Raw genomic sequence first — 20,773 nt, 5'->3', positions numbered from 1 at the left:
TTGTGAGCTGAGTCTCTGCTAACTTCACTCATGTCTGCTACTCAGTGATGGAGACTCCGTTAACAAAACCTCATCAGGACAAAGACTGAGACAGATGGGGGGATGGGGGGGGGGGGCAAAACAATAAGCAAGGTGGTTAAATTCATGCAGGACATAAGATTCAGACAGGGACGAGGATCATAGACAAAAAAAGAAGTAGCGCCTTAAATTATTAAAATATGTTACAGTCTTTATGAAATTCAAAGTGAAAGATGCTAATCTATGATACCAGCAGGAAAAGAAACAGCATTTCTGCAGAAAAACATCAACTGTGAAGGACGAGGCTACAGGGACCAGAATGAGATCACCTGATCACCGTGCAGCACAGGGAACTGCTGAAGTACCTGACTGAGTAGGTGAGCCCAACCCCGAATTCAAACTACAAAAAACCAAAACCTAAACTTTCCTGAACGAACGAACAGCTGGAGAGGAGCTGCGGGTTTTGTGAAGGAGACCCCTCTCCAAACCTCTGCGAACCTTTAACTGGGTCATGACAGATGCAGAATCAGCCTGTCTGAACCCACAGAAGCTCCAGCCAACCGGACCACAGAGACCAGTGAGTCTGAGTGATGGTCCGGATCCTCTCCTGACCTTCATTGATGAATGAGCGCGGAACTGCGGACGAGGAGCGTTTGTCAAATTGAATTCGGGAGGTGGTGGGGGTGATGCGGTGACACCCGTGTTCGTGACCTGCCCGTCATGTCCGCAGGAGGGGGTTGGGGGCTGCTGACGCCAGCAGGTAGCGGCGGGGTCGCCCATAAAAGCCGGCCGGTGCGCGCGGAGCGTCCAAACCAGTTACCAGAGCGCACAGATTCTGCTGCAGCCATCTCTCCCGCTGAAAAGGTAAGGCGCTGCAGGCTGGCCGCTCCGCTCACTCACCCGCAGCCTGGCTCCAGCTCATCCGCTTCTTCTTGCGCTCCCCAGATGCACAAGTGCTTGGGGATCCTCTGCGCGTCGCTCATCTTCTGCGCGGCGCTGTCGGAGAGCATCGGGCTGGTTATCGCGGTAAGCAGCGCGCGCGCGTCACTCAGGGTCCCGGACGGAACCGGCAGGGTGTGGAAATGAAAGAAAGGGGCCAAAGACTGAGCAGAACAAGAGAAGATCAGGGAACATGCCAGCCTCTTAATAGTTTAGATGTGGTCAGTTAAAAAATGGAGAAAATTCATACAAAAAATATGTGAAAAAAAAAACAACAACTAAGGAACGTTAAAGAAAAGGAAGTGACTTCCTTCACCTCATTTCTAAGATACGTGAGGTGAGGCCGGGGCAGAACTGGAGTCTTTTGATGCTGAACGTGACTTTGTGGGTAAATGTTGGCTGTGCCACCTGGTGGCCTTTCCTGCTTTAATGACCTCTTCCAAAACGCGCATCCAACAACGCTTAACCTGAAAATCCGAGCGCATGCGCATGTTGGCCGCACAACAGGAATTTTCTTCACTTTTTGTGCTTGGTCGCACTTAAATACGTGAAAAAGATCCCCTGAAAGAACAGCTAGAGAGCAAAGGAGAACATTGCTCCAAACACACAGAAAGTTTGTTTTCCTTCTTCAGAACTAGAGATGGATTTATGGAATTTACTGTACTTTTTTTGTTTGGAACATTTCTTCCATAACTTCCTATTTTATTTGATGATTGTGTCCAATGACTGAATGGTTTCAATGAACATTACAAGATTGATTGATTGATTTCAAGCATTGTAGTCAAAGCAATAAAGATTTTACACAGATTTATGAAACTCATTACAGAAATGATGAAATGCATAGATAAAAAAAGAAAATAAAACAGAAAAAAAGACACATAAGTCACATTTGCTTAATTAAATACAGTGATCATTAACTAAAGTATAAGTAGAGCTTGATTTACTGCTTGAAAAGGAGCGGAGGAAGTGATCTTATGTAATCCCACCCCTACTGAGTTAATTCATTTTATAGTTTTAGTAATCTGGTTCTGATCCGATAGATTCTTTTGAAGTTACTAAATCCAGTTCTAATTAATGATTGATTATCTACAGAAAACGTTCATTCATGATTTCAGAAAACAGTAACGATAATCGTTATGTAATAATAATTGATTATCATTAGAACACATTAAACCAGTAATTATTGCTACACATGCAGATCAATAAAGAAAATCAATAGTTATTGATTGTAATTCAGACATCTCAGTAATCATTATTGCACATTAATACTCATTGGTTGTAATTAAAAGAACTTTGATTTTTTCACCACAATCAGGTTGACAAAAGTATTTGGAATTATTTAAACACCTGTTGATCCTTTACTCCTCTTATCTTTATATCATGAAGTTAACACATAAAAATGCATAAAACAATTCCTTTTTTTAGAATACCGAACTAAATTACATCAATTTAAGTTAGCCTCAATGAAATACATCATTCAATATATACCTATGTTTTAAAGGTTTTAAAGGCTGGCGCCAGTGTTAGTCATCGGAGCTGCCATCAGTGAGTGAATGGGACTGCCATATAAGTATACGCCATTTACCATTTAAAATGTATTTTCCAAATGATTTAAAGGTTTTTTTCTAGCTAACTTTTCTGAAGATGTTTTAAAGCACCAGTTACACATCCTGATGGTTATGTTACTTTATAAGGTCCATCTGTGAACACATGAAGGTCTGTCACTGACAATCAGACCTGCAGCTAAGTAAAGGTGGGTGAGACCACAAAGAGTTAAAAAGAAGCCGCAAAAACTTAAATCAACTCAAATACTATACATTTGTAGTTTGACACAAAGTGAAATTAAATATAGCATAAAAATGAAAAATGATAAAAATAAAGATGATTTCACTGAGAGTTGATTTTACAACGGCTTCAAGAGGGACTTTCCCCCAATAGAACTGGGTGGGAATGCTAATAAATGTCCCCCCCCTTCACCTACAGAGACCTTCAGGAGTTCTTTTGGGTCACGACCAGAGTGCAGGTGAATTTCACACCTCATGAACCAGGAGGACCATCAGAGGAAACTGGCTCTGGTTGAAGTAAAGCCGTCAGTGTGAATGCTCCAGGGGGGTTTGGCTTTAGCTAATCTGCTGAAAGGAAAAACAAGCTCAAATGGAAAGAATCAGGAAAATGTCGGGAGGAAGCAACGGTGATGGCTTCTCTCCCTGCTCTGACTGAACTCACTCCTGTGAGGCTGACTTTCAGCGTTTGGATGCTGATGATTGAAGAAGAACAGCTGCTTCTTACTGATGAACTTACTTTCATTATGAAACTGAAGCAAGTTGCAGAAGACGTGCGACAGCCTCGTTTGCTAAAAGAAGCCATGTGTTTGTTTATGCTGACCATCATCCAGACCCACCCGCCACACTCGGACACCAGCTTCAGATCAAACAAAGCTCACAATCACCCTCTGTTTCAGGATGAAGACATTTCTCTTCTAAACCACAACTGCTCTGCTGCAGAACTGAGAGTGATGCTGCTGGGAGAAAAGCCGTCCTTTTGATTAGCTTCAGATTCTGCAAATAATCCAGATTACTTGAATAATTGGTTAATTAAATCATGGACCATTTAACCACCAGAGTAATTCTAGTCAGAGCTCCGATGATAATCTCACTGATGGTGCATCTGTGCACCTCCTCCCTGATGACAGGGCAGATGCTGAAGGTGCTGGAGCTGATGAAGATGATGAGGCATGTGCAGACAATGACACTCAGTTGAACCTTCAAAGACTCTGTCTGCAGTTTTTCTGAGAATAAAACATCAAAGTGTTTTCCAAATGCAGCAGAGCTCTGATAATTTCCCTATCACCAACTAAACCCACTAAAAAGTGACCTTTGAGGGCTTACTCCCATCGAGTGGTGCATTTGAGGCCGCCTTGGACTTTTGGGCTTTGCCACAGCAGGTCAGAGACAGAACCTGTGAGTGTTTGTGTGTCTGCAGGCAAAGGAGAAGCGAGGCTGGACCCTGAACAGTGCTGGATACCTGTTAGGCCCCCGTAAGTACAACGTGCACCCCGCACGCTGACACGTGCACGCACATGCACTCCTGCCTGATGCTGGTTTGGCTGAAAGTGCTGCTGCTGTGACCCGTGCTGGTGTTAAATGTGTCTGTCAGCTGCTTCCTCACCTCCAGAGGACGTGCTGTTAGAACGCTGGTATCCCGGTGTGTGTGTGTGTGTGTGTGTGTGTGTGTGCGTGGAGTCCAGGTAAAGGTTGCCCCTGCCTCATCCTGTGTTTCAGGTCGTATTGATCACCTAATTCAGATAAAGGATTCCCCCAGTGCCAGAGGCAGAGACGACCTGGTCACTCCATGTAAGATGGAAACATACTGCCGCTGCAGGGCCTTGGTGTCAGAGCAGGAATTGCTTTCTGCAAACATCCCAGCTATTAGCTGCTTCTTTTTCTTTCTGTCATGCTGCTCCTCTCTGACGCCATCCGTCCCATTGCTGCATTTCTGCATTCCAGCAGCAGCAACTCACAGAGGCTTGCTGTGAGTCCAGCTCAGCCTCCTGCAGGACATCGTCCTGTGTGTCACATCTGCACACAAAGCTGCAGCTGGAGGCATTAAAGCTGCAATTTTGAAGGAAAAGCACAGACTACTCTAAAAAAACAGAAAACATGAAATCATCAAAGCAAATAAACTAAAAGGTAGGTGGAATAGATGCTTTTTAAAACCAAAACCAAAAGTCTGCATTCAAGTGGTAAAAGCTTGAATCATCAAAGGAGGAATCCACTTTCATTAGATAAAATGCATCACTTAGAGACCAACAAATGAGCTTGTGTGCAGATCACAGGTTGTGCAGGACAGCTTTCCTTCTCCTCATCAGTCCAAACGAGCCGCTGCATCGCGGCTGTTTTCGCGCTCAGTCCCACCCATCAGTCTCAGGTGATGGGAGTCGGGGAGAAGCGTCACCATGCTCTGTTGTGTGGTCATCTTGTTCCTGATCACCTGGCCTTCACACTCCAGCATCACTTCAGGGTGAGTCAGGCGCTCATCCCTTTTCCCCTGAGTACTCCTACGGTGAAGTGCTGCTCTGAAGGCTGACAAACTCGGAAGAAGAAAAGCCGGACAAACCAGAGGTTTCAGGAACACAACTCTCTATGAAACGTGTGTGCAGCTCATTTCAGTCATGACATGATCTTCCATCAGACTTCAGAAAGCTTCATCAGTGGTAACACTCTCTTCTTCACTCTGCTCTCCTCCATCTGGTTCCTTTGCTTGCTGTCACCGCCATCATTCTGGGTTCAGTCTGCCGTCCTGCTTGCTCTCTGTCAGTTGATCTGCTGCAATTCCGTGAGCCAAGCCCTGCAGGTGGTCGTTTGAAACTGAACAAAGCACTGACACAGGAAATGCCATGCTGACTTTTCCCATGTTGAAATGTCCTTGAGTCTCCATGCAGGAGGAAGGTGAAGGTGTGCTGGTGTGTGTGTGCACTGAGAGAGTGGGCTGTGCACACACTCCCAAACATGGTTTCAGGTTTTCAGACCAAACAGCTGAGATGTTGTCAGAAACACCTCAAACAACTACAAGTAGTAACGTTTGTCAGAGTCAGATTTGTGGAAAGCGCAGAGCTGAGTCAGCATCCTGCCGCTGGATGTGCTGCCTGTGTGACTGTGTGCGACTGTGGTCACTTCCCACTGTCCAGATGGAATAGACGGACACAGGACACTCGGGGACAAGCAGGGTCTGGCTGGAAAACGGGACATGGGCCAGGAGGAGGACTTCAGACCAGGTATGTACACCTCTCTCCACTGCTTCTCTAGATGAACCTTTTTGACGTTTCTATAACTTCTACTCTTTGCCTGACAAACTAGAGTTCTAAGTGTGTTCATTTCTGATAATGAAGGCCATTATCCCGCTTATACCATGGTCACTTACAAGACAAATACATATTCAATCAGTTTTAGTACTTTATTATTGTTAATGTATCGGTTTAGATGGCTTTTTTTCATAAGAAGCGGACTATTTGTTACAGCGTGTTGTCATGGTAACATAACAACGCCCTGCTTAGCTGGGTGAGCCCGCACCGACCTCGACTGCAGCGGCAAAGGAAAGCGATATATCTATGCCGATGATCATGATGTGTTTAATAAAGCATCAGATCTCCTCTTACCGCTTGCTTTTTTCCAGATGATGACGATAAAGTTTGTTCTAAAGAGGCCAGAGCAGTGATACAGAACATTTAAGATATGTGACCGGAACTACTTTTTTAAGGCGTGTATTATCACTTTTTAATCCACACCCAGCAGCCAATCAGAATGGAGTATTCACCCGGACCATGGTATAATTAAGCATTGAATGCCAAAACAACTAATTTATCAACACAAACCATCTAAATAATACTAATAATATTACGTGTTTTGTAATTAAAAAGGAAAAGGGAACTTTGAGCAGCACCAACATAAAAAATCTTCCAAAAACCATTTACAACAAATGTTTATATATGTTTCTACATTGATCTCACAAAAAGAACGACTATTTTCTGGAAAATCAAAACATACATGAAGTAGTTCCTTGCATGGATAAACAGGATTCATTATTTTAAGATGGATTTCTTTGTACTTTGGAGGAATGGGACATTTAACAAACTGAGATCTGAACTTTGATACTTCTTCTTTTGTGTGATACTGTGACATGGAATAACGTTGGAAAGATGTTGGAAACAGTCCTTTAACAAATAAAGGCATGGTTTAAATGAGTTTGAAAGTTTTGAATTAACCGATTGACCGTCAAACAACAGAAAAGGAAGCTGAACATTAAGAACCAGACTGGAGGACATTTGAATCAAAGGCTGAGGCTTTGATCACATTGTTATTTTGTTTTCTATCATTTAATTTAAACTTACTGGAAAAAGTTTCAAACGAGATAATGTTTCCACTGTCAATCATAATGTGTAATAATGACCAGATAACGTTATCAATCCAAAGTTTGTAAAGTATGGATTCGTTCCTACATGAAATAAACCAACAGTTGCATCTGGGAGTGTTGTGTGGACTAAAGTTATGGTTGAATAGGAGTTTCCAGTACAGTAACACCTGCTGATGATGAGTAGAAAGTTTATTAGGAACATTTCTGTAGTCAAAATCACATTTTAGAAGGAACTCAATACCCACTAAATGAGATACAATTTTGGAAAGAATATGAAACCAAGTATTTCTCCCCTTTTTCAGAAAATACCTAAGCCAATTCATTTTGATCATATCATCCAAACTTTCCAATTCTATGGCTTTAAGTCCACCTTCACTGTTCAAAATCCAGTCTGCAAAACATGTGTGCATCGCTGCTCACTGGATTGGCAAATATAGACCACAATGCTTTGCATTTGAACAATTTTTGTGGTGAAAAAAACATGTTTAATTTGTATTTTTTTTAAAAACAATCAACGTTTTCCTCATCAGAAAACATGGATTCATTAACAGTCAATGTTAGACACTCATCATGATTAGATTTTAACTTTGTGAAATCAGTGGCATCCTATTTTAAAAGAAAGTAGTGAGCATCCACGGCATTAGATAGTCCCTCACCATATAGTTTTTTTTCAGTATTTAGGGATTAGGATGGGATTTCTGACACAGAAAGTATTTATACGTAACTGTCTGTCTGCAGGGCTAAATGTAAGGTAATGGGAAGAATTCAAATTCAGCCTGAGATATTTAAATATTCTCAAGCACAAGTTGGCCTAAACTGATGTTCAAAGCTATGTTATCATTGATTTAAGATATAGAACCAAGTCAATGTTTAGAGTTGCTATGGAGATCCTGCGTGTTCTGAAAGAGCCTGCACCTGCATGTCCATCGGCCAAAGAGGCGGGAAAAAGGAAGTTGTCCTGAATCCACCAATTTGAGCTCAAATGAAAGCAAAATAGTTGTATTAAAACAAAAAAATTCCTTTTCCCCCTGACAGTTTTAGAAAAAAAAGCATAAACGTTGAAAAGATTTTGCTGTTTTTTAACACCTGCCTCTGGTGGTCTTTTGATGAACTGCAGCCGTTGGTGCTTAAAGGTTTGCATCGCATTTTGAAACGTAAGGTGGGAGTTAAGGTTTCACAAAATAAGGACTTATTTAAAAGAACAAACATTTCATCTTTTTATATTAATGTCTGTTGCCAGAAAACTAGGCACATATGATGAGATTGTACCGCTCAGTCGTTCCAATATCCGGTGTAACATAGTTTTGATTTTAAAATAAAAATAGACCTTAAATGAATGAGTTATTGCTGTGAAAAACACCCGATGATTCTTTGGAAAATATGTTTCTGCCATCTAAAAACTTTGTTGGCTTTCTAACTTGTCTCGTCTCTTTATCGTGTCACATTATTAGATGCTCTTTTGTTCAGTCTTCATCCTTTCTTCTTCTTCAGCATGTAGAAATCATGGCATAGTGCATGCGCTGCAACATCCCTGCATGATTACAAACAACCTACAGTTCCCAGAATTCCCTCCACCCAGAGGCTCAGAACCACAAACTCAGATGGACTGCTGATGCTGGTTGGCTTTTGTTTTATTTCAGAAGAATTAGACTAGAACGAGACTCCATGCTTCAGAAAAGTGAAGACAATCATGAACTCGATGTGAACTCATCACATTAGCGGTACATGTGGAAAATGGACGGGAGGAGGAGTGCAGGGGCCTTGTGGAGTGTTTTATCAGGGGGTGAGGGGGAAATGACCTGCAGCTGAACGTGGCCAAGACAAAGGAGATGGTGATGGACTTCAGTAGGAGAAAGTCCTCACCCTCCCCGGTCTGCATGGAGGATGGACGTAGAAATGGTCCATCTGGACAATAAACTGGAGTGGTCCACAAACACTGAGGCTGTCTACAGGAAGGGCATGAGCAGACTTTACTTTCTGAGGAGACTCCAGTCCTTCAGTGTTTGCAGCAGGACGCTCCACATGTTCTGTCGTGGCGAGCAGCCTCTTCTTTGCTGCAGTGTGTTGGGGTGTTGGTATCAAAGCAAAGGACGCCAACAGGACAGACTGCTGGCGGACCACCATGGACAAACCCTCCCATCCTCTCTACAAAGCAGTGGACAAACTGAGAAGCAGCTTTAGCGGTAGACTCCTACACCCCCGCTGTGCTAAGGAACGGTACAGGAAGTCATTCCTGCCAGCCGCCATCAGACTACAATTCATCTGTATATACATGTATATCCGTTTTTCTTCCTGTATATTTCATGTTTATTTTATGGCGCTGATACTACAATTGACTTTCCCTACGGGACTAATAAGGTTGATCTTAATCTCCCTCCCTCCTGACGAACACTGAGCTGCTGTGCCTTCCCCCCTCAGGCTCGCTGAGAATAGCAGATGAGGACATCATTCACACCGTGGTGGATTTCCTGTCCTACCTCAAACTCAAAGGTGAGCTTCAGTGGGTCTGAATCCATCTCTGTGCACTTCATTCACTAGACTCATCCTCAGATTCAAATCCCTGAGGACATTTTAGAACCGGATTCTGGGTTTAAAGGGGAAGTGACAGTAAAAACAGACATTCATTCAGGCTTTGCTGTATCACTGTTTGTAAGGTTCTCCTTCTCCTCCATGGAGCAAAGGTGAACATTAGGGGAAAAAAAGGCACAATTCTCCATCACTTCCAGCTACTCACGCTGATCTGTTTCAAAAACAAAACACTAAAGTGCCATTGAGGCCAGTTTGGGAGAATAATGTTTAAATGAAGCAGACTGATAGGTGGACAGAGCTGGGATGAAGCTGGGATCTCATGTTTTTCTGTCTGCTGATCCTCAGTTCCCGGTGTTCTCCTCTCCTGTCTTTCAGAAATGGGAGCTTTGGAAAACTTGCCTCCTTCTGTCACATCAGATGAAATGACCAACCCCTAACTAGACCGTCTGTCTGTCCACGCCCTTCTTCACATGACTTCAAATCCCTCCAGTCTCTGATGCTCCTCAAAAATAACAGTGGGATATTTGTTATTTGTGTAAATAAACCCGTATGTCCTCCAGAGGTCGGTGTGTTGACTGTGAACAGATGAAACTGCACCAACATCCTCTCCATCAGTCTGTCATCAGGTCACAGGCAGTGGAGACGGACGCTGCACTCATGGGACACTTTCACTGAGATGACTGTGGTACTGATGTGACCACAGACAGGCCAACACTGACCCATACGGCTCTGGAACCATAGCCATGAAGCCTGAAGCAGGATGGGCACAATGGCCGCTCTGGCTCCGCCCACCTGGATAACTTTCCAAACATGGGCGGGACAAAGTAGTGATGTTGTCGTACACACGCCCACCCACCTGACAACTAGAAAACCACGCCCCTAGCGCACAAATTTCAACTGCAACTGAAGACATTTTCCTTCGCATCTATTTCTGGCATGTTACTGGGGGGGGGTCAGAGATGATCTGTCCATATGTCAAACACTGGACAGATGAATGTCTCTGCCTGGGATGAGGAAACCGCAATAAACTGGTAACCTGTTCAGAGTGTACCTCACCTTTGCCTTAAGCTGGGCTCCATCATCCCTCCTGCATCCCACCAAGCAGAACTGGAAGATGGATTGTTTTTAAGCATGAATGTGTCACAGTTTCTAGCAAAGCAGAAGTTCACATTCATACAACTGGTTGATGCTTTGTAAAGCACATTTCTTATAACAATCTCTGGATAGAATGAGAAATGGTTTACTCAGCAGAAATGAGTATTCATCACTTATTCAAACATCTTTTTGGACTGTCAAAAGAAGTCAAAGGGACCAGAGAAACCATCTCTCATTAAGAAGAGCAAACTCCGCACAGAAAGGACTCAGTTGGGAAGTCAACCAATTTTCATTTATTGGGCTACCCTTATCCAGAAAACATTCAAAATATAAAATAAAGAAAAACCCTGACAGACTTCCTGGTTGGATATGGCCATCATCAGAGTCCCATTGCTGTATTTTACCATGGTAACGTTTGTCCACGGTAATCCTTGAAACCGCCATGGTCCTGTTCCGTGAAACTGACGAGAGTAGATAGAATTTCAGACACACTTTCTTCTACGGTTAAGTCGGCCTGAAACAGACAAACACACAGATAAAACTTCCTCATTCTGCCTTTATCTGCACCAACCCGTGTCTCTGAATCAGCCACAGATCTCTTCATGCTACGATGATCACCTGAAGTTTTCCTGAAATATCCGAGGTTTTCATACATTGTCCAAAGTATTTAACTATTTCATGCTTTTCAGCATCAGAGATGCTTTTTCTTGCCATGCTGCTTGAAAATGTTGGTCTGCTTAATAATGTGGAACGTCCTTCTTTAGTAGTTTTTCCTTTAATTGAACTCACCTGGAAAACTAATGACCACAGGTGTCTGAGATGGATGTCAGTGATCCAAAGAGCCCAGAGGCACAATATCATCCATCAGTTTGGTTGAGAAACAAAGAATTTGATGATACTTAAATACAATTTGCATAATTATGTGGAACATTGGATTGTTAATGCCAGAACAAACTTGGGTAGTTCTCACACCTGGGGTGTGGAAACTGACAATCAGCTCCATCTAAAAAACACACTAAAAAGCCATACTGAATACCCACATGAGGCCCCCCCATGTCTGTCTTCACCCAGCCAGGATGTAGAGACACACACAGGATCCCAACAGGTCCCAGATCAGCCGCCAGACAGCGGCTCACCATGTTTAGAGCAGCCTAAAAAAACATAAAGATTCTTTCATTCCAGTCAGGCAAAGCGACCTCTGCAAGGCCGGGAGCCAATATTCTGACCTTGGAGGTGCCATAAGCATAGCTTTTGAAGGTGGCGCTGTCTCCACAGTTCAATGAGATTGAACCGAGGATGGAGGAGATGTTGACGACAGCCGCTCTATGGACCCCCATCCCAGTGGAGCGAGCTGCAGCCGTCTGCAACAGTGGCAGAAATGCCTGCAAGCAAAAGAAACGTTGCAACTGATAAGAAACAAGAGAGCAACCAGGAGAAGGAAACTACTGAACGTGTTGGAAAAACCTGTGAAAAAGGCGTCAGACGTGGGTTATGGTGCCGCCTAACTTCATCTTTACTTCAGTTTTACACGTTATCCTTCACCAGAACAAAATCTTTGCAGATTTTTTTGAATGTCATTTCATTTAGAAAAAAAAACAAAGGATGCAGGAAGACAAAAACAAAGATGTTAAAATAAATGACCATCACTAAAGTATCTCACAGATGTCAATGTGTGAACAGGTCCAGCAGTCAGTAATCATCCTCACACAGCAGCAGATTCTGAGTCACAACAAAAGCGTCATGTTTTCTGTCAGAGAAATTCTGTCAACATTTGGCAGTAATGATCAAAATTATAAAGAAGTCTGTTTTTGTCTGATATGTACTGCTGTATCATTCACTGTATATACGACATGGACAGATTGACCCCCTCTCCCCTAACGTTCCCAACAGGAAGTACCTGCTGGCTCCAAGAAATCCCATAGACCTCTATGGAGAAATAAACAGCTGTAATCAGTTATCCTATTTGTCAGAATAGCTGTTCTTGATCTGGTAGCTTTTTCTTAAAGAGCCTATATCATGGAAAAATCTACCTTGAGCTTTTAAGTGTATTATAATGTTAATTCCTCATGAAAGCAACCCCAAAGCTGTTTTATGCTCTCTGATCACCAGCCCCTCCCATTCGACAAAAATGAGCGGCCTCTCACATTGTGACGTGGATAAGTGAGGAAACCCTTCCAGGAAGAGTCTTTGCTTCCAGCACCGCCCCCAGGCTAACAGACACACCCACTTTCTCTGTGGAGCTAGCGGTGATCGGCTAAACTTTAATTTTAATGAACAATGATGTCACGAAATGGGCGACACCCACAAGGAGCAAAAGGCGGAGCTTCAGAGATCAGGTCGTCTTACTTCCAGGTAGAAAAGTGAGCTGTGAAAATAACTAATATTTCATTAAAAAATATTTCTTCTGTGTGCCAAAGGTAATAGATTATTATCACACATGGATATGGTTTACTCTGAAAGGCCTAAGAAAAGCACGATATAAGCCTTTCAACATGTTCTTGCTAATCCTAATTGTTTCACGATATTCTTTATAAAAGTATGAATAAAAATGGTGCCCACTGGCCCCCACCTCGATTGTTTGACAGATTCTGCCAAGCTGCTTTCAGTGAAAGGGTGAGGATCTTGAAAAAGATCCACCATAATTGGTGAGAGCGGTTGCTATAGAAACTTGGACTCTGAAGACTCGGACCAATCTAGGTCGACTAGCTCTAAACGGCCGTGCTTGAATCACGGAAAAATGGCGACTTAATTGGCTTCATTTCACTGGAGCCGGAGGTAAGGCATTCTCTATGGGTGACGTTGCACCCACTCTCTCCAGTTCCTATACAGTGCTGCAAAAAAGTATTCAGTCAGCCAGCAATTGGTGCAAGTTCTACCACTTAAAAGGACAAGAGATGCCTGGAATTTTCAATTTTCTCGACTATGAGAGACAAAGTGAGACCCCCTCCCCCAGAAAATCACACTGTCTGATTTTTAAAGAATTCTTACACCACTACTCTACACAGGGTTGCCTGTTTCACCTGCAGACAGCCTGTGGTCACCCGTAGGGGCAGTTGTGGTGAAGGATAGGAAACTACAGGAGGACCTGGCGGTCAAAAATTCCTGTGACACTAAAGCCCTTCCAGAAGAGTGGCAGCTATTTTAGGGACAAAAGGTGGCTTGGTATTAAATATTGCATCAATGGAAGTCTGCGATTCATGTGTGCGCAACAAACGAGCCAAAACGTTAGCCAATGTCGTTTACATGTTCCTTCTTTGCTGCCTGGGCGAAAACGTTGCAGATGTTTGATAGATGCAGACTGTTGTCACCACAGTCAGATGGTTGTAACCAGGCTGTCTCGTGTGTCACCACAGTCAGGTGCTTGTAACCAGGCCGTCTCGTGTGTCACCACAGTCAAATGGTTGTGACCAGGCCGTCTAGTGCGTCACCACAGTCAGATGGTTGTAACCAGGCTGTCTAGTGTGTCACCACAGTCAGATGGTTGTAACCAGGCCGTCTAATGTGTCACCAGAGTCAGGTGATTGTAACCAGGCTTTCTCGTGTGCCACCACAGTCAGGTGGTTGTAACCAGGCTGTCTCGCTTGTCACCACAGTCAGATGGTTGTAACCAGGCTGTCTCTCTTGTCACCACAGTCAGATGGTTGTAACCAGGCCGTCTAGTCTGTCACCACAGTCAGATGGTTGTAACCAGGCCGTCTCGTGTGTCACCACAGTCAGTTGGTTGTAACCAGGCCGTCTGGTGTGTCACCACAGTCAGATGGTTGTAACCAGGCCGTCTGGTGTGTCACCACAGTCAGATGGCTGTAACCAGGCCGTCTCGTGTGTCACCACAGTCAGTTGGTTGTAACCAGGCCGTCTCGTGTGTCACTACAGTCAGATGGTTGTAACCAGGCCGTCTGGTGTGTCACCACAGTCAGATGGTTGTAACCAGGCCGTCTCGTGTGTTACCACAGTCAGGTGCTTGTAACCAGGCCGTCTCGTGTGTCACCACAGTCAGATGGTTGTAACCAGGCCGTCTCGTGTGTGACTACAGTCAGATGGTTGTTACCAGGCCGTCTGGTGTGTCACCACAGTCAGATGATTGTAACCAGGCCGTCTCACGTGTCACCACAGTCAGATGGTTGTAACCAGTCCGTCTCGTGTGTCACCACAGTCAGGTGCTTGTAACCAGGCCGTCTCGTGTGTCACCACAGTCAGATGGTTGTAACCAGTCCGTCTGGTGTGTCACTACAGTCAGATGGTTGTCACCAGGCCGTGTCTTGTGTCACCACAGTCAGATGGTTGTAACCAGGCCGTCTGGTGTGTCACTACAGTCAGATGGTTGTAACCGGGCCGTCTCGTGTGTCACCACAGTCAGTTGGTTGTAACCAGGCCGTCTCGTGTGTCACTACAGTCAGATGGTTGTAACCAGGCCGTCTGGTGTGTCACCACAGTCAGATGGTTGTTACCAGGCCGTCTCGTGTGTCACTACAGTCAGATGGTTGTAACCAGGCCGTCTCGTGTGTCACCACAGTCAGATGGTTGTAACCAGGCCGTCTGGTGTGTCACCACAGTCGGATGGCTGTAACCAGGCCGTCTCGTGTGTCACCACAGTCAGTTGGTTGTAACCAGGCCGTCTCGTGTGTCACTACAGTCAGATGGTTGTAACCAGGCCGTCTCGTGTGTCACCACAGTCAGGTGGCTGTAACCAGGTCATCTCGTGTGTCACCACAGTCAGGTGGTTGTAACCAGGCTTTCTCGTGTGCCACCACAGTCAGGTGGTTGTAACCAGGCTGTCTCGCTTGTCACCACAGTCACATGGTTGTAACCAGGCAGTCTCGTGTGTCACCACAGTCAGGTGGTTGTAACCAGGCTGTCTCGCTTGTCACCACAGTCAGATGGTTGTAACCAGGTCATCTCGTGTGTCACCACAGTCAGGTGGTTGTAACCAGGCCGTCTAGTGTGTCACCACAGTCAGATGGTTGTAACCAGGCCGTCTCGTGTGTCACCACAGTCAGGTGGCTGTAACCAGGCCGTCTCGTGTGTCACCACAGTCAGGTGGTTGTAACCAGGCTTTCTCGTGTGCCACCACAGTCAGGTGGTTGTAACCAGGCTGTCTCGCTTGTCACCACAGTCAGATGGTTGTAACCAGGCAGTCTCGTGTGTCACCACAGTCAGGTGGTTGTAACCAGGCTGTCTCGCTTGTCACCACAGTCAGATGGTTGTAACCAGGTCATCTCGTGTGTCACCACAGTCAGGTGGTTGTAACCAGGCCGTCTAGTGTGTCACCACAGTCAGATGGTTGTAACCAGGCCGTCTCGTGTGTCACCACAGTCAGGTGGCTGTAACCAGGCCGTCTCGTGTGTCACCACAGTCAGTTGGTTGTAACCAGGCCGTCTCGTGTGTCACTACAGTCAGATGGTTGTAACCAGGCCATCTCATGTGTCACTACAGTCAGATGGTTGTAACCAGGCCGTCTGGTGTGTCACCACAGTCAGATGGTTGTAACCAGGCCGTCTGGTGTGTCACCACAGTCAGATGGTTGTCACCAGCCGTGTCGTGTGTCACTACAGTCAGATGATTGTAACCAAGCCGTCTGGTGTGTCACCACAGTCAGATGGTTGTAACCAGGCCGTCTCGTGTGTCACCACAGTCAGATGGTTGTCACCAGGCCGTCTGGTGTGTCACCACAGTCAGATGGTTGTAACCAGGCCGTCTCGTGTGTTACCACAGTCAGGTGCTTGTAACCAGGCCGTCTAGTGTGTCACCACAGTCAGATGGTTGTAACCAGGCCGTCTAATGTGTCACCAGAGTCAGGTGATTGTAACCAGGCTTTCTCGTGTGCCACCACAGTCAGATGGTTGTAACCGGGCCGTCTCCTGTGTTACCACAGTCAGATGGTTGTCACCAGGCCGTGTCTTGTGTCACCACAGTCAGATGGTTGTAACCAGGCCGTCTGGTGTGTCACTACAGTCAGATGGTTGTAACCGGGCCGTCTCCTGTGTCACCACAGTCAGATGGTTGTCACCAGCCGTGTCGTGTGTCACTACAGTCAGATGATTGTAACCAGGCCGTCTCGTGTGTCACTACAGTCAGATGATTGTAACCAGGCCGTCTCGTGTCTCTTCGTCAGTTACATGAGTGACTCCACAGTTTTAACACAGAAACATGTACCTTAGTAACAAAGAGAGGGGCAACACTGTTGACTTGAAAAGCCCTCATCATGGCCTCACGGGTTACACTGTTGATGCTGCTGGAAGATCCAACAGCAGCATTGTTGATCAGACAGTTGAGTCCTTGGTTTCCCACAATAAACTGAACCTCTTCCACAGCTGAGAAGATGCTTTGCTCACTGCAAACATCTGAAAAAAGTTAACACATATGATCAAGGAAATGATGTTTCTATACCAAAAGAGATGTCAGAGAAAAGAGCAAAACTCTTCTGCAAACACGTCTTCAGCTGAACAGACAGGTTCGCCGTCATCCAGCTTGGTTCAGGTAGGTAAGGAGGGTTGGTTTTGGTTCACTTCGGTTTTAGTTTCAGTTCTTTTCTGTTTATTTTGGTTTATGGTCGATTTTGGTTTACAGGTCGTAGTGAACACTTAGAGACCAACTCCAATGAAAAATGGGTTTTTGGTGTTTTAAACATGTTCTTGTAGCATTTTTCTCATGTTGGAGGTTAAATAAAAAAAATGTTGATTCGAGTTGTGGTTCTGAGTATTTTTGTTCACACTGCTGTGAATCAGGATCAGAGGATGTTGGGCGATGTCCCCTAAATTGGCAGTTGACGATGTTTGCAGTCAACCATCGGGATGGACGATGACGTCGCCGGGGGGGGGGGGGGGGGGTACTTTTTTGTTATTATATAAATATTATTCATTATTTTACTTTATTACTTTATTTATTTTATTTCCCAAATAATGACTCATCCGCGATGATCCAGTCTAAACTGAGGGAAGTGACTTAAAAAAAAAAATCAATAATAAACAGAATAGAAAACAAGTGGTCCGGTCCTGCACTTGATTAGTCAAGTGGACCGGCGGAGCGGGCGACCGTGTCTCTAGCAGACTTACAGTTTTGTGTTTTAGGGGAAGTAAGGATGCTTTGTTACGTGTGGGAGACTTAGGACTGTGATCAGTCCCGCAGCTCTACGTGAACGAGCAACCGGAATTTAGGAGAACCGGGTCTCCCGGTAAAAGTGTGTGTCGGCGCAGAGCTCAGAGCGCTAGCTCACGCAGTGTGTAAGCTTCGAAGCAGAAAGGCCGTTCAGTCCTTAGAAACCGTTCAAATAATCACATGGATTTGTGTTTCCAGTCGTGTCCCGACAAAATAAAGGCTGATGTTAGTCCCACATATTTACGTGACGCCAAGATGCAGATTGCAGCATTTCCCGCATGGATTTATGTTCATGCTAATGTTGTTAGCCCGTGTTAACATACTGCTAATAAGTTAACGCGGGCTTTTTCCGGCTCCGTTTTTCAACAGAAAAAGCACTGACCACACGGATTAAAATTAAAATGATGAGCGAACAGGCGCTTCATAATAACCATAACATTAATAAAAGCACGTTTAGGAGATCATCTCGTATATTACCGAGCTGACGTATCTATGTATGTAGCCGCTCGGCGGAACTACGTTTCCCTTCCGGTTTTTAAAAACACTACTGATCGGATTGATAAATGATCATGTGCGAATGATAAATCATTCGCACATGATCATTTATCAATCCGACCGAAAGTGTCACCCATGTGTATGTTTTTATAATCTGAAAACGTTTTTCTGGGCCCATGAACACGGTTGGATTCTAATCCGACCAGTAATCCTTATCAAGATATTTTGCACATGTAACCGCGTTTTATGGTGTCTATTCGCAGCGTGCCGGGGGCGTGGCATCACAATGGTGTCTCTCCATCGGGATGCCAGTCACCCATCACGATGGACGATGGTATCGTCCATCGGCACAACCCTAGTGGGAAAGCACCACACAAGTGGAGACCATTTAGAAACACTCTGAAGGAACGATCCGTTTGTTTTTAACAGGCACCTGACTCCGGAAAAGAGCACTCAAATGGTTAAAGATGGGCTGGTAGTGATGGTAACATGGCTACAGACGGGCTCACATGAATGTCCCTCTTCTGGGACAACATTCAAACATAAGTTCAAGTCCTTTACATGTTGCAAGAGTTGCTGACACACAGAGTAGAAAGAGGCGGCGCGCACTTACCCAGGGTGACGGCGTGAACACCTGGGCATGTTCTGGAGAGTTCTTGTAGAGCCTGCAGGAACACAAAAAAGAAAAGAAAATAAGATTTAAAACATGCCAAATGTTCACTAACAGTCTTTAAACTCCCTTACATCAGGACTATGTGAGCCATCAACCTCAGCCTCAGACAGTGAATACTGGTGAATAATGACAGAGGAGCACAGAGCTGACATGGTCATGAGGAAAATATCATGGAAGGAAAAAAACTTCAGCTTGTTTATCAAAGTTCACCCTGAGAAAGAAGCAAAGAGCATTTTGTGTTTAATATGGCAGAACGGTGAAGCCAGAGGAGCCCAGACCTCAGTTCTTCTGTCTACATCTGTACCACACATGAACAGATTTAATGATTTTAAACCAAAGTGGCTTTAGAGTACAGCCATCAATCATATCTGCATATCTAATGCATATGCATAATTAGGATGCATCATCTGTGTCACAGTGAGTGTGAATAAATTATAGCATTAGAGAAAGCAGACTACATGTCTGTTACTGCTTTATCATTTTAGATAATTAGCATTTGTGGAAAAAGGGCAATTTTCCTTCAGTACTTTCATTTCATGTGACTCCATATAAACCAGAGCTAAATGACATCATTAGAATATCCGGCTGTTTTCTTTGTTGATGGGTCATTGTATGTTGGTCATGGCCATTGTTGTGTGTTTTATCTAGTGTCATATGCGGGCTGGACACATCAGTGCATGACACTTCAATCAAATCAGACTCAAACTTTTGTCATCTAACTGTCAGAATTAAGTTCTCCTGAAATAAAGTGGTGTGTATGATAGAAAAACACTGAACTAATGAACCACACAGCCCTTCAGTATAATCTATGTCTATGAAGTTGATTCATACGTCAAACTGTTCTACTTCCGTCAAACCAGCCGTCATTCAGATCTGCGGAGTCAAATAAGCCGCTCCTGAATTTTTAGTGCTGAGCATCTTATGACAGAGATGGAATGTTTGAAACACTGTAGCAAAATATTTTGCCATAATCCAGGCCAGCAGCTGCTTTTATTCTCTTCAGGACTATGTTGGCTACATGGAATCAAAGTGTCTGTGAAAATGTAAAATATTTGGGATTCCAAACATGAATAACTCAAATTTTTTACAGTAAAAGTGTCTGGAAATGTCAGTCTGTGTAGCCAAAATAGTTCTGAAGAGAATGAATGTGGTTGTTGTCATGGATTATTGCGAAAACACAAACTACTGTGTCTCAAAGATAGCATCTCTGTCAAAAGTCTCCACGTCTATAATTCATCATGAAGTGTTACTGTACTGATTCTCAAAAGTCATCCATCATAACATGTCCACATGGGAATAATTAAATTACATTTATTTACAATTAACATAAATGAATGGGCTATATATGGTTGGGAGTATGTTTATAAACACACAAGCTTATCTCAACCTTTTTCATGATAACTTTTCATTTGATTAATATAAGAATATTGTGTATTTTGTCCTTCAGTCATTCATTTGACTTTTCAGTGTTTTAAACTTATTTTGAAAACTGGCTCATTTGACTCCGCAGATCATCTGACTTATTGACGGCTGGCTTGACTTGACGGCAGAACTGTACTGACGTAAGTGTCACACCTGGTTTTTGGTTACAACTGGAAGAACGGGGTCGGAACCGGGCTCTTACCGCGGAGCCGGCCGGGTTCCGGGCCGTGGCGATGATGTTCGCCGGCCTGCTGCTGCTCTCAGACAGCTGCTTGACGAGCTGCAGGCCGATGCCCCTGCTGCAGCCGGTGATCAGCACCGACCCCCACGCAGACATGCCGCCCCGCCGCCGCCTTGCCGCAGTTGAAGGCGACTCCGCCCCCCGCGGGTCGCCTGTTTTGCAACTTCTCTTCTTCTTGGTTGTATTTTGCGATGACTCTACAGCGCCCCCCAGTGGAGCGGAGCGCATTACAGTCAATGCTTCACACCTGTCATTCAGTCGCTGAAAAACTTTGTATTGACAAACAAGTGTGTCTTTAAATATGGCAAATTTCTTAGACACGTTTAAATACCAGTTTCGTATCACTATCCAAACTC

At 44.4% G+C, this 20,773-nt stretch overlaps 2 protein-coding genes across 3 annotated transcripts; one reads left to right on the top strand and one right to left on the bottom strand.

Moving 5' to 3' along the window:
• Positions 1-780: 780 nt before the first annotated feature.
• Positions 781-9,957, top strand: gal (galanin and GMAP prepropeptide). Of its 2 annotated transcripts, XM_011472839.3 has the most exons (7): positions 781-882; positions 964-1,044; positions 3,940-3,994; positions 4,239-4,310; positions 5,645-5,731; positions 9,286-9,357; positions 9,772-9,957. In XM_011472839.3, the coding sequence occupies exons 2-7, from the start codon at positions 964-966 to the stop codon at positions 9,831-9,833; spliced, it is 429 nt and encodes a 142-aa protein (XP_011471141.1). In that variant the 5' UTR covers positions 781-882; the 3' UTR covers positions 9,834-9,957. The 2 variants fall into 2 exon arrangements, with proteins under 2 accessions (XP_011471141.1, XP_004086257.1); XM_004086209.4 differs by lacking the exon at positions 4,239-4,310 and having other exon boundaries at positions 782-882.
• Positions 9,958-10,757: 800 nt separating this feature from the next.
• Positions 10,758-20,587, bottom strand: LOC101158176 (C-factor). The gene is made up of 6 exons (XM_004086210.4): positions 20,379-20,587; positions 18,695-18,746; positions 16,645-16,832; positions 11,718-11,873; positions 11,532-11,642; positions 10,758-11,005 (listed from the first exon to the last, which is right to left on the bottom strand). The coding sequence occupies exons 1-6, from the start codon at positions 20,511-20,513 to the stop codon at positions 10,892-10,894; spliced, it is 756 nt and encodes a 251-aa protein (XP_004086258.1). The 5' UTR covers positions 20,514-20,587; the 3' UTR covers positions 10,758-10,891.
• Between the last annotated feature and the right edge of the window lie 186 nt (positions 20,588-20,773).

This window comes from Oryzias latipes, chromosome 6 (assembly GCF_002234675.1).
Source record: "Oryzias latipes chromosome 6, ASM223467v1".
NCBI lineage: Eukaryota > Metazoa > Chordata > Actinopteri > Beloniformes > Adrianichthyidae > Oryzias > Oryzias latipes.
Note: the sequence above shows the minus strand (reverse complement) of the source record. Positions and strands in the feature narration are given on the sequence as shown.

Coding starts and splice junctions, on each gene's coding strand:
- gal (XM_011472839.3), top strand. CDS start 964: ATGCACAAGTGCTTGGGGATCCTCTGCGCGTCGCTCATCTTCTGCGCG. Junction 1,045..3,939: donor GCATCGGGCTGGTTATCGCG/GTAAGCAGCGCG, acceptor GTGTGTCTGCAG/GCAAAGGAGAAGCGAGGCTG. Junction 5,732..9,285: donor GGAGGAGGACTTCAGACCAG/GTATGTACACCT, acceptor TTCCCCCCTCAG/GCTCGCTGAGAATAGCAGAT.
- LOC101158176 (XM_004086210.4), bottom strand. CDS start 20,513: ATGTCTGCGTGGGGGTCGGTGCTGATCACCGGCTGCAGCAGGGGCATC. Junction 18,747..20,378: donor GGAACCCGGCCGGCTCCGCG/GTAAGAGCCCGG, acceptor GTGTTCCTGCAG/GCTCTACAAGAACTCTCCAG. Junction 11,874..16,644: donor CCCCTCTCTTTGTTACTAAG/GTACATGTTTCT, acceptor TTTTGCTTGCAG/GCATTTCTGCCACTGTTGCA.